Raw genomic sequence first — 16465 nt, 5'->3', positions numbered from 1 at the left:
CTTAGCACAGGAATTTTACAGTTCAGACCAATGGCTTAAGAGCTGAACAACACAACGCCATTGCTTGAAATAGTTATTTTTTTCCTTATAGTTTTATGATATTTTCCCTTACATAAGCAATACTTTTATGCCAAAACTTAAAGGACAGAGTGACATTTTCTGGGGGCGGGTGGGAATTTAAAAACCGAGTATGCAAAATTAGGACGAGGGACGAGTCATAAATCAGCAAAACAGCCAAGAACTAAATTATACTAATCCCACTAATACAACCAGAAATCCCAAATCTATTGGAAATCTAAATTTAGAGAGTGCCAGGTTGGAACAAATGTCTCAGCTCTGGAGTGGAAAATAGTTTGCTTTTACTGCATTATTACATCCATGTCTTTACTTAGTTTAGCCTCTTTAGAATAAAAAAAAAAAAACACTAATAGTATATCTCATATGTCCATGGGGAGGTTTATGAGTTTTTCATGGTCTACCACTGATGAATGACTTTGAGTGAAACTGAGACTTGCACTCATGTTAAATCAAGTGTACTCAGGTTGAATTTGCATCTTTGATGGTTGCTTAAAACAATTTGAAACAGTTGACCAATCAACACACTGGTTCAGCAGACCAATCAGAATACATTACGCTTTGCAAGAGGGGGGTGGGCGGGGGCTTCATAGATACAGGAACTAAACAGACTGGTAAGAGAGGTTCTGCAACCGTGTAAAATATGTGAAAAATTATGTCAAGCATGAAAATCTATTCTAGCCCACCTCAAAAACAAAATCAAAACTTTGTAAAAGGGGAATGATTTTTTTCTGCCTTGTCCGTTCTCTTTCATTAAGGCATGACTTGCATGTAAATATGTATTGTCAGATGAAAGACTGGTTTCCCAGACCTCTGGTGAGGGCAGTTTCTAGGGGTCATGAATAGGAAATTAAATCTTCCTTGATCTTTTGACATATAAGAGACATATCATTTGTACTATCCATTGTACTATATAAATATCCTGTATGTTTCAGAACTCAAAACTTTCTTGTTAGTAAAAAAAAAACAGCTTTAGATGAAACCAAACTCAGAAAACTTTTTGTCACATTGTTACATCATACTGCAAAGAAAGACCACCTATACAGAAGATAAACTTTTACACCATTGCCTCTTTAGCCCCGCCCACCAATTTACGAGAGAAAGGTGACGTGTCATTGCTTGTCACGTGACACACTGCAGCAACATGTGAATAAAATGTGTTTAATTATAATGGAAAGGATTATTATTGCCTATTATTCCATAGACATCAGTGTGTATTTTACAAACTCTAAATGTATTGTTTCTTTAGTACTTATGTGAATTTATATGTCTGAAACCTAAAATATACATTATGTGGTTGAAAACACTGAAAAGTCGTGATATATGACAGCTCTGAGCGCGACTGTCTCTGGCTCAGCGCCAGCCAGCGCACGAAAGCACATTAGAATTTAGCAGTTGATCACGTGATGCGCTAACCGTTCTAATCACAACGGTGTGATCGTACGCTCCAGGGACCAGCCTAGACTGATCACACCGGTGTGATCGTACGTGCGAAAGGGTTAAGACATGTGAAACATCCGCGTTTGCTCATCGCCTGTAGGGTTCATTTGCAAAACGTAAATGTAAGAAACGTTTCCAAGATGATTATGACGATTATTTAACTGAAGTTATGATTACAAATACCTTTATATGAATGTATTTTTATCTGCGGGATGATAGAATTGACATCAGGACGTAAAAGAACTGGTGAACCGTTTTTTTGAACCGGTTCATTGAAACAAACTGTCCGAAAGAACCGATTCGCGGAAAAGAACCGGACTTCCCATCACTACATTCATGTGATTCTAACATTAAGAAAGCGTGGATGAACTTTATTTTTAACAAAGTTACAGTCAGATTTACACTGTTCATTTGTTCGCTTCATTAACTGCGGAGAGAGTGAAAATAAAAGATGATGCAGTACCAACTACATTGGATCTGACGGTAATGTCATAACACACAAGTGTGAGTAACAATGTTTTTACCATGTCACTATTGCTTTGTCTGATATAGATTGATATGTACTGAGTATTTATACTGTAGTGCCTCAGTCAAACTGAATAGCTGTGATAATTGTGACTTGCTGTTCTTTCCTTTGCTTTTATGCGGTTAATGCATTGGATTATCGGATATGGAAAAAAGCATGTATATAGAGAGCACTGTTTTGTTATTGTTTTGATCTAAGCCATTCGCTGTAATCCTGAATAAAACGTTCAGTGAGCGACATCTTCTGTTTCGTCATCAGTAGGTCATTACCACGTTTCATTTTATTTAAAACACAACACTGCTAATAAAAATGTATACATTTTTTACTTTACCAAATTGGATGAACTATGAATAGCCTATAAGAACGACAGTGTAACAAACGATGATAGATTCATCATTCATAATTCCTTTTACACTAAACACCATAAGTCATCCTTTGTAAATTATAACTGTGGTAACTCCAATACTTCAACTTTATTTGCCACAACTAAGGCTTATAAAGCATATGTAATACACAAAAATGTTTCACATTGTCAAACGAAATCAAAACAAAGTGTTTGAAAGAGAGGGTCAAAAACATGATAGAACATATAGCGTACTACTTCTAAATTAGGATGTTTTTTATGTTAAAATCTTATGGACATCAGATAACTTTTTTTTTTTAATGCAGTTCATTACAACAGACTACAATAGACTATTGATTGTTTTTTGAAAATGATGTGGTAAAGGCTGAGGATGAGTGTGTGTGAGTGAGACTGAATCAGTGATTAGATTTGGATTTTCTCTGATACAAAATGATCCAACAGTCTGTTGTTAGTATTCATCAGTCATGGTGAAACGGTTCCCTCATTATTGATTCAAACTGAGACATTATCACCTACACAACATGGCCCTCATGTCACACAGGAAGTTCATACAAAAGCACAGTGAGCAGAAAATGATTCTGAAACAACGGTGAAAAGCATAACCTACAGTAATATTACTCTGTTCCACGCCTACACACACATTCAATATTCAAATAGACTCTGAACAAATAGATTTGTGAGTCAAAACACTGGGACTGCTAAAGAAAGCTTATTAAAATGCATGGTAAGTTAGAACAGGGATAAATAGGAGGAATTTTTGCACCCACCCATATAACAGTTTTAAAACATCATGTATACAGAAAACAAATTACTTATTACTACATTGTTAATTAGTAGTGTTTGCTAACCTTTTGTTTTACAGAGACGAATGATACAATACCTCATTTCATGTGGTTTGTTTAGGAAAGGCATTAATCTGACTCATATTTATGAAGGTGAATCTCATACACACACACACACACACATCACATGCCATATTATATATACAGTATACTGTATATATAATATGGCGTGTGTGTGTGTGTGTGTGTGTGTGTGTGTGTGTGTGTGTGTGTGTGTGTGTGTGTGTGTGTGTGTGTGTGTGTGTGTGTGTGTGTGTGTTGGAAAATTATATATAAATTAAATATATAAAATACATATTATAACTTTATTATGGAATTTGTTATAGTACCAACAATTAAATTAACTGATTTGCATGAGCTGTAGCTCATTGTAAGTCATTATAAATAAGTGTTATGAATATGAATAAATGTAAAAAAATATATATATATATATATGCAAAATATTGCAAAATGTTTTGTTTGTTTTTTTCATGAAAAATATTGAGAGAAGATTAAATGTACTCAAATAATGTCACAACAAAATAATCAAAGAGTCCTGAAATTTTCATTTGTTTAAGCAAAATATGCAGATTTTCATTAGTTTTTAAGAGTAAATTTTGACCTGGACATTTCTTGTCTGGTTTCACCTATTAGGACCTAGGTGTTGGGGCTTTTGTAACTACCCATAATACCCTAGCAACCGAACATTAACACCCTAGCAATCACACACAATGCCCTACCATAAATCACCACTCAAATTATACAGAAAATTAAAAAATCTAGATAATCATTCTTAAAAAAGAAGAACCAAATAAGAACTTGTAAGGTGTTTCCTGCTAGAATAGAACATATCTTTATCTTAAATCATTACTTGAAAAACACTATTTCCAAAGCCCCAGGATTGCAATACACCATAGCCTATATAAAGATGAATGTTCCTATAAAAGACTTCCAAAACTACATTATTACATACCGAACTCTACACCTTTCTCAATAGACTGTCTTTCGAAACATCGCATATCCCACAGAGCGAATTTTGATTTAAGTCACAGCGAGTTATAGCGAAGCCCAGGTTATTCTGATCACCGCATGTATGTATGATTCCAATCTGATTTCCTTTGAGAGTTGGACAACCCTGAACCAGAGGAATCCTGTTGCTCTGTCACACTGCGGCTCTTTCCGCCCACGCTCCGCCATCTACTGCAAGCCTCCAAAACAAGTGTGACAAACCTCTTACTTACAGACACAAACTCAGCCTCGCTTTCTCACACCTCTAACTCTACGCCCTGCCAAGACGATCAAGTTTCTCTCAGAGTTTCTGCGAGCACCACCCCCGGCCTCAATACAAACAGACGTCTGCGCTCATCTCCACCCTCGCCACTAACCCTGGCTCCTCCGCGCGCCATTCACCCAGCCAAGATACAGCGAATTTCAACTCGGTTTTACAGACCATCTCAAAGGAGGGTGCAGAGAGGAGGCAGAAACTGAGAAGGAATGAAAAAAAAATCCATTCCTGTCTTAGCGCGAAGCAAGCATTGCACTTCCCTTAGGACTACCATCAACCATTACAAAACTGGGACAGAAAGAGAGCGAGAGAGCTTATTGACGGACACTCAATTCTTGTGACGCAGCTAAATATCATCTGACAGTGTCACACTAGAAATGAAAACCAACACTATTAAATTTTCATTAACAGAAGCCCCTGTTACAAGCTCTGAATTAATTTTTAATAGCTTACCGTGGCTTAATCTGTTGTCTTTTTATCAACAAACATTTTGATTTATGTGACAGTCTGCTATGCGGTAAAAACCTTGAATAAAAAAGGCACCGATTAAATGTTATGTTTACATCGTCCTTGACAGTAACATCCTTGAGTTAGCAATGCCGCTGTGTCCGTTCACGCCGTTTTAAGGTAGTTAATTACACATAGATATCGAGATATACAACACCGTGCTGCTGAAAACCAATAAACGCCGTTCTTATCTATCAGAAGCGTAAATGCAATCAGGTATCAAAGGTTTCAATCAAAAGTATTAAATGTAGAGGTGTGAATTTCAAATCCAATTAAAGCATGAGTTAGTGGTCCGAAAATGAAATCTCATCACTGCATTTCCCCCCACGAGAAAGCACAAGGCACAAATTTTCCGAAACAGCATGTGGGAATCCTAAATGGAAATTAAATTTGTTCACAAAAAGACGTATCATTGACAATTATTTCTCAGTACACAGCGAAGGATTGATCTAACGACACATAAACAATGAATCAAGACATGAATCAAGTGTGATATTCATAGCAAAAGAGAAGGGCTTTTACATCATTTACCCAGAAATTCTCAATCTGAGCAAATTCCTCAAAGCCACGCCCCTCAAAGCCACTCCATCTAACGTAGCAATTTTACTAAAAATTGCCTCCATTATTTTTGCAGGGAGAAGAGACAACTGCTCTTTGCCGTTAAAGCAATCCCAGTTGCGATGATGGTGGGTCTTATTACACAGCATGCTGGAAACATAGCTTCAACTGCAAACGTCAGCGATAACACAATGGCAGCATGTTTACAACATTTTTAATACATTCAAATTAAACCCAGAGCAAGATGCTATCTGTGCCCTCACTGGCCTTCACCTACTTAGATGTGTGCAAATGGACTGAATTCTTTAGCTGCTATTTATTTTATTTTTTAATTTCTTAATGGATAGGTGTTGGATTTGCTTTGGTTTGGCCTGTAGATTAACGCAGATGGACATTAGTTCCCAAGCCAGATTTTCAGTGACTGAAAATCACTGACATTTAAATGTGGTTAAAATAATGTCAGTCATTGGTTCAAGGTTAAACTAAATTGAAACAATGATTGAAAATCAACTGTCAAATCAACACTGAAATTTAACAAGATAGAAAAAGTAACTAAGTTGAAACAATGTCAGAATATCAATGTTGATTTGATTTGCAACATTTAAAACATAATTCAACAGTGATTCAACCTTCATCTGCTTTGAATAATCATTGAAATGCCCGATGGATCACCTTAAAGGGATAGTTCACCCAAAAAAGAAAATTCTGTCATCATTTACTCACTCTCATGACATTCTAAATATAGTTGGTGGTTTTGGACCCCACTGACTTTCAGTGTATGGACCAAAAAAGTTCTTCAAAATATATGAAAGAAAGTCAATAAAATGATGACAGGTTTTTTAGATTTGTTTTTTGAACTATCCAGTTAACAGGAAGTTTTGGGGGAAATGTATTGTATTTATACATTCATTGATTTTTGCCATGTCAGACCAGCAGAAGATAGGATAATGTTCTCCAGCTGGAACGTTTTATGATTACTCTTGTCGGCAGGGAGGACGTATTAACGGGATACTTTATATAAAGCGAGCTGTCAACAAACCCAATGCTCGGAAGGGGCCAAGGTAGGGTACGTCAGGGTGGGGGAGCTAGAGACATTATCTTGATGAAGCTGTGATCAATACAGCCAGTGTAAGCCAATGAAATCCAGATAGCATCTCTTTTAATTGAGATTAGACTCTGCAAGTTCAAAGTGTGCCCATCTGATTTAAGAGCCGGCTCGGTCTCCCCAGTTGACTCTTCATGGTGGGAATCAATTATGGTTTCTTCTCTGACATGCGACCTCAGAGTCGAGACCTGGACTGGTGCTGTAGAGAGGGGAGAGATCTTTGCCTGTTCTCTTTTGGGATTTATGTCGGTGGATACATACCTCCTTTTCTACAAATTTTCTTGCCGGGTTTTCTGGCACATTCCTTGGATATTCTTTTTACTGCAAAATGAATAGAAGACTAAAAAATAACATGGGAGTCCATTATGGACATCAGGTGCATGCAACAGCAAAACTTGACTGAAAGAGGAAGAGAAGATTTTAACGAGAAATGTCTTTAACTTAAATGATCATCACCATCATAAGTACTGCAAAAATGCTCCCCTTTTATAGTTCATTTTGAAACATTATGGGCTGTTTACACTAAAGCTGTGTTTGACTAACAAGTAAAGGGGGGGTAAAAAGAAAACCAACCACCTAAAATGGACGTGCTGCAGCACACAGAAAGATTTGCATGTGCAGGGGATGGTGGGAAGGTTAGGACACACATACAGCCTCGCTCACACACACATTCACACATTAAGCAGTGGCATGCATCGGACATGCAGATATCATGCTTCTTTTTTTCGCTGCACTCACTACATTCTGCACAGAGGAAACTGACACAGTGAGATGACAAAGACAGGTCTCTCCGTCCTGCCCGCACATAAACTCACCATCCTCCGTTGGCACGTATATGTTTAAGAATAAGCAGTCCTCGCTCTGGTCCTGTACGTAGGACGACACCACTTCAATACTGTTGGTGAACCAAACTGGCAACATAACGTCCGGTAGCCTGCCCTCCAGCAGGGTTTGGGGACAAACGGGAGCAAACTGAGTAGCGTTACGGATATCTGACCACGAAATAGGGGGCTCAGGAGGTTGGAAGCGCCTTTCGCCTGTTGGGGGTGCTGCGTAGGGAACGCCCAGGAACTGGATGACAGGCCCCAGGATCTCATTGTTGAGTTCTTTTTTGAATCCCCGCAGTTTGCCGTAAGTCATAGTGACAACGGGGTCCGTCTCGTCCAGTTTTTGCGAGGCAGTGAGATGGGCGTGCAGGGTTAAGCCTAATATCCAACACAAAAACGGCAGGTCCAGGCTAGCACTGAGGCCTAGCCGCGGACACATGGCCCTCCAGACGCCACCCAGGCGGTTTGGTCGTTGGAAGGGCATGTTCAATCCTCTTCACACTACTCCCACTAACAGCGGCGGCACTAGTTTATATCCACTCGCACAAAAGAAACGATCAAACCCAAGATGCCAGATGTTCCAAGAGCGAAGCTGTCAAAAATCTCAAAGCCTCTTTGCATGGCAAGTATTCCCACATGGATTTAAAAACGGATCCAAGCAACATCTTTATCAGAAAGCCAGCTATTCGTCAGGTCCCATCCTATTGACAACGTAGCTTTCCATCCTGGCTACGTGCGGGGCAGGGCTGGGGGAGGCATTTGCAGCAGGTTGTCCACAGATAAATCAAGCCCGGTGCAGTGGTTGGTCTATATCCTGCTGAAAAAAAAAAAAAAAAAAAATTAGTGGTGAGGCAGATGGGAGAACGGAGCTTTATTAGCGTCTGTGATCTTGTGTGCCTGTTATCAAGCAGAATGTTCTAGGATCACAGCTCACTGGCATGACACAGCATCTATTATACAGACCCAGAGTCAGTTAAGAGGAATCTCAGCCAATGGCAAATCAAATACTTCTCCAATACACTCACAGGCTGAAGTGGTCATATAATAAAGCAGTACTTATTGAAAACCACTTAGTCAGGGGGAAATCTCACAAGTCATACATCATAAATGGTAAAACTTTTTTTTTTTGCAAATATTGTTAATTATTTATTCAGAAATAAATGTTACAATCTGAAGTTGTCTTCTCATAAAGAGGTTGAACTATTTCCTGTTATGGTTTTTTTGTCCATGTTGGTAGCACCACATCACTGTGATTTGGTGGACAAATACACACACACACACACACACACACACACACACACACACGTCATGTCATTGATGAACCAATGAATCAACAAAATGTCCTGTTGTTTGTCGTGATCACCGTTGGATTAGACAATAGCTATTCATTCCCATTACAGCAAAGATTCAGATACATTACATCAAGAACTCAACAAAGTGTTGTGATAAAATAAGTCAAGAGGAAACAGAATATCGAAGAACAGCACAACAAAACCCTGCACATCCATTTAGTGCATCAACCTCTCTTCTGAGACAACCTTGCAAATGTGCAAAAATTATATTTAGATCCCCCCAGAACACAAGTCTTAATAAGGAATAGAGGTTCATTTATAACCGTGGGCGAGTCTTCCCCAGTGGACGCTGTGACGAGCGGATTCAGAACAGGCTTTCGCTCAGCACAGTAAATGAGTAAAGCACTTCTGCTTCCATGGTTCTACAATAGGGTTTATGTTCCACTATAATGGGGCATTTGTCTTGAATACTACTGTACCACCACACACAGCCTCCTCTGCCCAATTCCCTCCAACAACCAGATCATTCATGATGACTAGCCGTGGAAGTGTCAGCAGATCCGGTCTGAGTGCCACACAGACAGACAGGTAGCAGACATGGCTGAATGGAATAGCTGGAACTGACCTTTCTCCAACCCGCCATGTAATGGCGTCCACAGACAATGCTTAAAGAGCCTCCGTTCTGTCTGATCACAATATTTGGCCCCGAGGTCTAATCTACTGTAATGAAATGGAGCGATTTTGGTAATAACTCTGCCATTGTGCATTTTGTTAATGGTGAACCAGAAACTGCCAGCATTTTATTAAATTCAAAAGGTTTTCAGACATTTCATTGTATGGTTTTAGGGGCAGGGCAGTGACTAGAAATAGATCACAATGGTCTCCTACTTTTCCAACAACTAACAGTCAGTTAGTAATGTCTATTTACAACTAATTTATCTTTTAATAAAATGTGGGTTGCAATTTATTTTAAGGTGCCCTTGTTACAGTGTAATTATACAAAGAAGTACTGAGTATTTTTAATTAACAAAATGTACTTATTATATAATTGAGTTTTGGGTTAGGGTTAGTTGCTTTTAATTATGCATTATTTGCTGTTAGTAATTATTACTATAATAATGTGTAACACTCACACACATACATACATACATAAGCTGTGCATATACAAGTTCTGTATAAAAAAAAATTAAATAATTAAAACAGAGAATACATAAAATATTAATATTTTTTTAAAACTGTCAAATACAATATTGAATGTTTGGTTTCATCCTATATCACATGGTTCTTGCAAGTTGCACTCGAGTTCAGTCTTGCAGAGAAACATGCCAAAAACAAACCCCACTCTGCAAAACTGAATGTGTTAACTCAAGTGTTTTATTTATCCATGATTAGTCAATCTCACTTTGGCCCAGTTGACATTTCTACTCCCCTCACTTCATATTTCAAAACAAATTGCTCCTATTGACGGTAGCCTATCAATGACAGGCTTCAAAAAGATGCAAAACAGTCTGTTCCATCGCATAATTAGATGAACGGATAAACAGACGCAAGATGAGAAATCCACTGCATTGATTGTGTACTGTATTGTTAATGAGCCTATAAAATCGCCTAGGAGATTTCTATAATAGAGCAGAGAGAGAGAGAGAGAGAGAGAGAGAGAGAAAGAGAGAGAGAGAGAACTCCAACACTACACTACAAGTCTTTATTCCATGTCTGCTATTGGTCCTCCTTGTGCTAGCATCCCGCCGAGGCATGGACTCTACAAGACCCCTGAAGGTACCCTGTGGTATCTGACAGCAATACATTAGCAGCAGATTCTTCAAGTCCTGTAGGTTGCGAGGTAGAGCCGCCATGGATCAAACTTGTTTGTCCAGCACATCCCATGGATGCTCAATTGGATTGATATCTGGGGAATTTGGAGGCAAGGCCAACAACTTGAACTCTTCATCATATTCCTCAAACCATTCCTGAACAATGTGTGCTGTGTGGCAGGGCGCATTATCCTGCTGAAAAGAGGCCACTTCCACCAGGGAACACCATTGTCATGAAAGGGTGTACCTGGTCTGCAACAATGTTTAGGTAGGTGGCACGTTGCAAATGTATGTCTACATGAATGGCCAGCTTTTCCAGCAGAACATTGCCCAGAGCATCACACTCCCTAAACCAGCTTGTCGTCTTCCCTGTGCATCCTGGTGCCATCACTTCCCCATGTAAATGGGACTCATCGGACCAGACGACCATCTTCTGATGCTCATGTGCTCATTGTATTTATATTTTTATACATTATATATATATATATATATATATATATATATATATATATATATATATATATATATATATATATATGTAGATAGACATGTCAAATTTAATTTCACAAAATGAAGTGAAGTGAACTATTAAGTAAAAGACAGACAGACAGATAGACAGACAGATAGAGAGAGAAGGAGAGAGAGAGTGTGTTTGTAATGAGGTCAGGTTTGTCTCAAAGGATAGAAAGAGGGCCTGGGGAACTGAATTGAGAGATAGACATATGCCTCCTCTGAGACAGTACGTAACAATCTCAGTTGGGATCTTAATACAGTGTTCCCTTGCAGACAAATAAAGAATCCACAGCACAGACACTGTATATCCCCATAGAATATACACAGTCTTGAATTTCCACTTTAACCTTTCGTATGGTATGCCTTTGCTTGTCCTCTTATAGGTACATCTACTCATTCTGAAAGCAAAGACTGGTACACTGATGACATCACTCCCCATCCTCTTATAAAATGTTTGATAGATATGAACAACTACATATGCAAATTTGTCTTAATGAATACCTCTCTGAAGTTTTGAGGACACATTTATCACGTGGTCAAATATAAATAAATACAATCTGGCAAAAACATCTCACTTTAAAATACATTAATTTAAATCTTCTTCTTTCATCACTTATAACCCACCACAAATATTTGTTTGTGAAATGTTTTGCTGTCTTTCTTTGGAATAAATGCTATTTAGTTTGATATTATTTCATATAAAGCAAAAACATTCTTACATATTTCCCCAGTGGGTATATTTTTGTTTCAATTCTTTGATTGTTTATTCTCTTGAAGTTCTCTTTTTTTTTTTTTTTTTTTTTTTAGTCTGTTTTGTCTTTTGTATTTCTTTCTGCTTGAAGTGCTTATCTTGTAGCTCCTGCTGTGAGTTGTCCAGTTAAAGACAGAGAGCTCTTAAAGCAAGGGTCCGTGAATCTCAGTTACAGTCGGGCCGGATCTAGGCATGGGCAAATGTCCACCCAATCAGAAATTAGGCACAGAACTTGATAATCTTCTTTTTCTTTTTTTACAATTTGATCATTGTTTTAAAACAATCTGAGACTAAGATAATCTCTGTAATCTCTGTACTGAAAGGTTGTAATGTAGGTCTGTGGAATGCCCCAACCAATAAAAAAAATAGCACTAGAAAATTGTAAAAGCCTATTTTTCTTTTATTAGTGAAAGTAACGGCGCGGCGCGTTATACACTCAGGAGGTGCTTCAGTCTGTAGCAGAAAAGCAGAGGCTGAAAATCACACGAATGAAAATGGGCAGAAATATCAAGGAGCAAATTACGGAGAGTTTAATTTATCTTCATGAACAACATGAGCAGTTGAAAAGCGCTAGAAAACGCATTTAAGAACGTATAATTATTGAATGTTCGGAACAAGAACATAATGTAGCCTAAGTGTATAAAATGCACATGCATAGTTCAGTTAAAACCTTGCTGTTAAATCGAATGCACAAGGCAAAATGTCAGTTGAACATGTTTTTGTGGTAAAAAATGAATGTTTTTTTTCTCACTAACATTTAGATATTTAAATTGAAAAAAAAAATGGCAACAATAAAAAGAACTAGCTAGGTTTGCCGATTACCTTAAAAGTCCATAGATGTTGCCTTCCGTTCATATTGTCATTAAAGGGATACTTCAGGATTTAGCATTAAGCTTTGTATTAGTAGAAAACCTGTAGTATTTTCGAATTACCGTGCTTTCCACCCTCATATCCCCCTGAGAGGAGAGATTTATGTATTTTTTGTCTGGAAAAAATCCTCCGATGACGCAAAAATCGTCATTTTGCGTCATCTGAGGATTTTCTGGCCAGAGGCTAAAGACTACAGCCAGTAGGAGGAGCTGTCCCGCATGTGTCAGCCCACCAATAGAGGGTGGGATCTCACTCACATAATGTACACACAGTCAGCCGTCTTTCTTTGGAAGCTAAGCTTGCAGGCTCTTGTTCTGTGAAGAAAGCTGAGTAGGAGGAGAAAGCTGAGTAGTCATTGTTTACATGCACACCTCTTGTTTCAATCTAACTGAATTCATTCCGATTGGTGAATCTGAATGTAGTGTTTACATGAACGCTAAACAAGTGATCGGTTGATGTGCGTTTTAACATTGCTAAGGAAATTCCCGCTCCTCTGTGAGAGATACGAGACCGGCGCGTCTCAGTCGCGCCGTTCTCCCGCGGCCGTCAGCCTCGTCCTGCTCGCCACAGTAAACATGATGAATGGCGACTGTAGAACGCAAAAGCCGAATCCCGGACATTTTGGGCGATCTCGAAATCCCAGGCAGACTCGTCACGGAGACTCACTGGTAGCCTAACCTTGTTGTTTTCAACTGCGCTCTCTAACCGGTAGGCCTGGCCTCCTAGGGCAGCGAAGCAAGTGCATTCTGGGAGTTGTTGTCTTTCATCCACATAAGGATGGATGGGATGGATGGATGGGATGGATGGATGGGATGGATGGATGGATGGAATAATGCATTTTAGTCAAAATACACATCTACCACCCAGATGGATGGATGCTTTATATGCAACAATAATGCATTTTAGTCAAACTACACATCTACCTCCCACATGACAAACATTCTATGTTGAGGAGACAATATTCTCAACTTTCTTAGTGTCAACTTCCATCATACTGGCATCTGAGAATAATGGAGCATGGTTCTCAATTACAAAGGTGGTTCGAAGTGGAAAACAAATGGCTGATTATTTTAGCGAATGCCGTCAGAAGTTGTGAACACAGGCCAGAAAAGTGAGTTACTGCAGCAGTCGGTCAAATCTGAGGCCATTTCATCAGTGTTTGCTTAAGGCCCGCACAAGCTCACACTCACCTTAATGATCTCATCTCAACCGCAATAAGACTTTGAGAGAAATTTATAGGCCAAAGCTTATATGATTATGTGTGGATATGCTTAGCTTGCAGGTCAGAATGGTCGCACTGGCGAATCTGGAGTTTGGGAAATCTAAAGTCTGATTGAGAAGACCCTGAGTTTATTAGAGCTGCCATCAAAGACTCACTTAAAATTAACCATCATTTGCATGACAGAGTAATCCATCATATCATCAGTCCAGTCAGTAATGCCACTCACACATTTTTAGGAGTGGTACAACAAAGTGACAGTTGACATCAGGTCTTTTTTTAACACTCACTCAATGAATATGGTGTGCGAAAATGGAATTTTAGATAACCAATTAAAAATCTGCAAAGTTGAAATGAATAATTCATCCAAAAAATGAAAATTCGGTAACACTTTATTTTGATGGTCCCTTTTGAACATTCTGTTGACTATAAGTAACTTTGCAACTACACATCAACTAACTCTCATTAGACTATTAGTACTGTCTGCTTAATATCTGCTAAATCTTTATTGTGATGGTCCTTCAACAGACATTCTACTGACTATAAGTACAGTAACTTTGCAAATACATGTAAACTTATTCTAACCCTAACCCTACCAGTCTACTAATACTTTACTAACACTCTAATGAGAGCTAGTAAAATAACGTTGCTTATAGTCAACAGAATGTGTTAAAGGGACCATCAAAATAAAGTGAAACCGTTTCTGTCATTATTTACTCACCCTCATGTCACTCCAAACCATAATGCTGTTTGTTCTGTAAAACACTTCTCTTTACAACAAGCTTTTCTTCTTCACTTTATGTTTTCATGCTTCTTATCTGAAGTGAAAAAAAGATATTTTGAAGAGTGTTGGTACAATTTTGGTTCCTAACTTCCATCGTTTATGGACATTATGGAAGAAAAAAAGTCACAAAAGTTTGGTACGACATAAGTGTGAGTAAATCATGACAGAATTTTCCATTTTTGGGTGAACTATGCCTTTAGCCTACTTAAAATTGTATGACCTTAAAATAGCTCATCTCAAGCACACTAATTTCATAAATTATTTTAAAATACTGCAAAATCCTCCATTGGATTCAATGGAATCTATGCCAAGATTCGTAAAAACTGTGAATGTGTACATTTTACATAAACAACATACAGGTTTAGAATGACAAGAGGTGAGTAAATAATGAAATGTCATTTGTGAGTGAACTATTGCTTTAAGATTCCGATGAGACTGTATATAAATAAATGCACGTTAAAATAGTGCGCAATGAGAACACGTCCATCTCCCGAGACTGCAGAGAGCTGCATTGACAGAAAGCAAACGCCGATTTGAAACGAGCAGAAGAACTTCTTGTCCTCAGATGACAACGTGTAAGCAGCCGTCAATCCAACTGAAAGACAGAAAGAAAGAGACTGCTGCAGCAGAGCTGATCTTACTCAAGTGGACCGCTTTCAATGACGACTTAGTCATGAGAATATTTTAAATCTATTCTGTGAGACTCACACAAACGCACATACTGTATATGCAAATGTACACACACAGCCTATGCTCTCACAAAAACATACACAATTACGCATAACTCATTCCCAGCACCTGCAAGAGCGAATGCCGGCAGAAATGCTGAGGTGTACGACCACCACTGGGCCTTTGCATTATTCATAACAAAGGTACAGCTAGAGGGACAAGATTACAGTTTATGTCAAGTTTAGCATTACAACCAGGTGATTCTACGTCAGTGTTATTCACCTATCATTCCCCAATAAGTTATGGTTAGGGTTAGGTTTAAGGGTAGGGACAACATTTTCGGACAGGAATGTTGTTCCAGGATCAACGAAATATGTTGACCCAGGAACATTGTCTCACTTGGCAAAATCACAGTAAAAACAGCTAGAGGCATATCTGCACATCCAACACAAATATACTCACTCACTTCTTCACATATACGAACATGCGTACACATCCCATTTATATAAATAAGTAGTAGACTTTAATGTTGTTCAGGCAGCTCTAAACAAGAGGGGTTTTTTTTCGAGATAAGGAAGTTCTGGGCATATCTGGCACCAGTGACCAACACAAGGTGCATTCTAGGTAGAAATGCTGTTCAATTTGCGGTAATACCATGTGACAGTAAAGAGGCTCCAACAACTGTGCAAACTAAAAACAGTTGGTTTACAGTATGGCTAAACCTCATGATCTTACAACAATTGGGATGATCTAAAATGTGTCCAAATTCATTCACTTTATTGGCAACAAATATGTTTTTGCTTGCAAAGATTTCTTTTTTTATAATTATATTTACGCTACTACTCAAAAGTTTAGGGTCGGTTTTTAAAAGAAGTCTCTTATGCTTTAGTACAGTACAGAACAGCTGGAGTAAAAACAGTAATATTGTGAAATATTATTACAATTTAAACTACTTTTTTTTTTCAGCCTCATTACTTCAGTCTTCAGTGTCACATGATCCTTTAGAAACCATTCTGATATGGCACTGAAGAAACATTCTTATTATTAT

General features: G+C 38.3%; 1 protein-coding gene across 2 annotated transcripts in view; it reads right to left on the bottom strand.

The window, feature by feature from the left end:
* The window catches only part of nlgn1 (neuroligin 1), a 240981-nt gene that overhangs the window by 212189 nt on the left and 12327 nt on the right, over positions 1 to 16465 (bottom strand). The window contains exons 2-3 of one of the 2 annotated variants that reach the window (XM_081358203.1): positions 7497 to 8325; positions 6943 to 7002 (exon numbers count right to left, since the gene is read on the bottom strand). In XM_081358203.1, coding sequence (XP_081214329.1) covers positions 6943 to 7002; positions 7497 to 7992 — 556 coding nt within the window. In that variant the 5' untranslated portion in view covers positions 7993 to 8325. The remainder of the gene's footprint in view (positions 1 to 6942; positions 7003 to 7496; positions 8326 to 16465) is intronic. The other variant, XM_081358202.1, reaches the window with a different exon arrangement.

This window comes from Scardinius erythrophthalmus, assembly GCF_964197995.2.
Source record: "Scardinius erythrophthalmus genome assembly, chromosome: 25".
Taxonomy (NCBI): Eukaryota; Metazoa; Chordata; class Actinopteri; order Cypriniformes; family Leuciscidae; genus Scardinius; species Scardinius erythrophthalmus.
The sequence above is the reverse complement of the archived record's forward strand: the minus strand, read 5'-3'. Positions and strand labels throughout refer to the sequence as shown.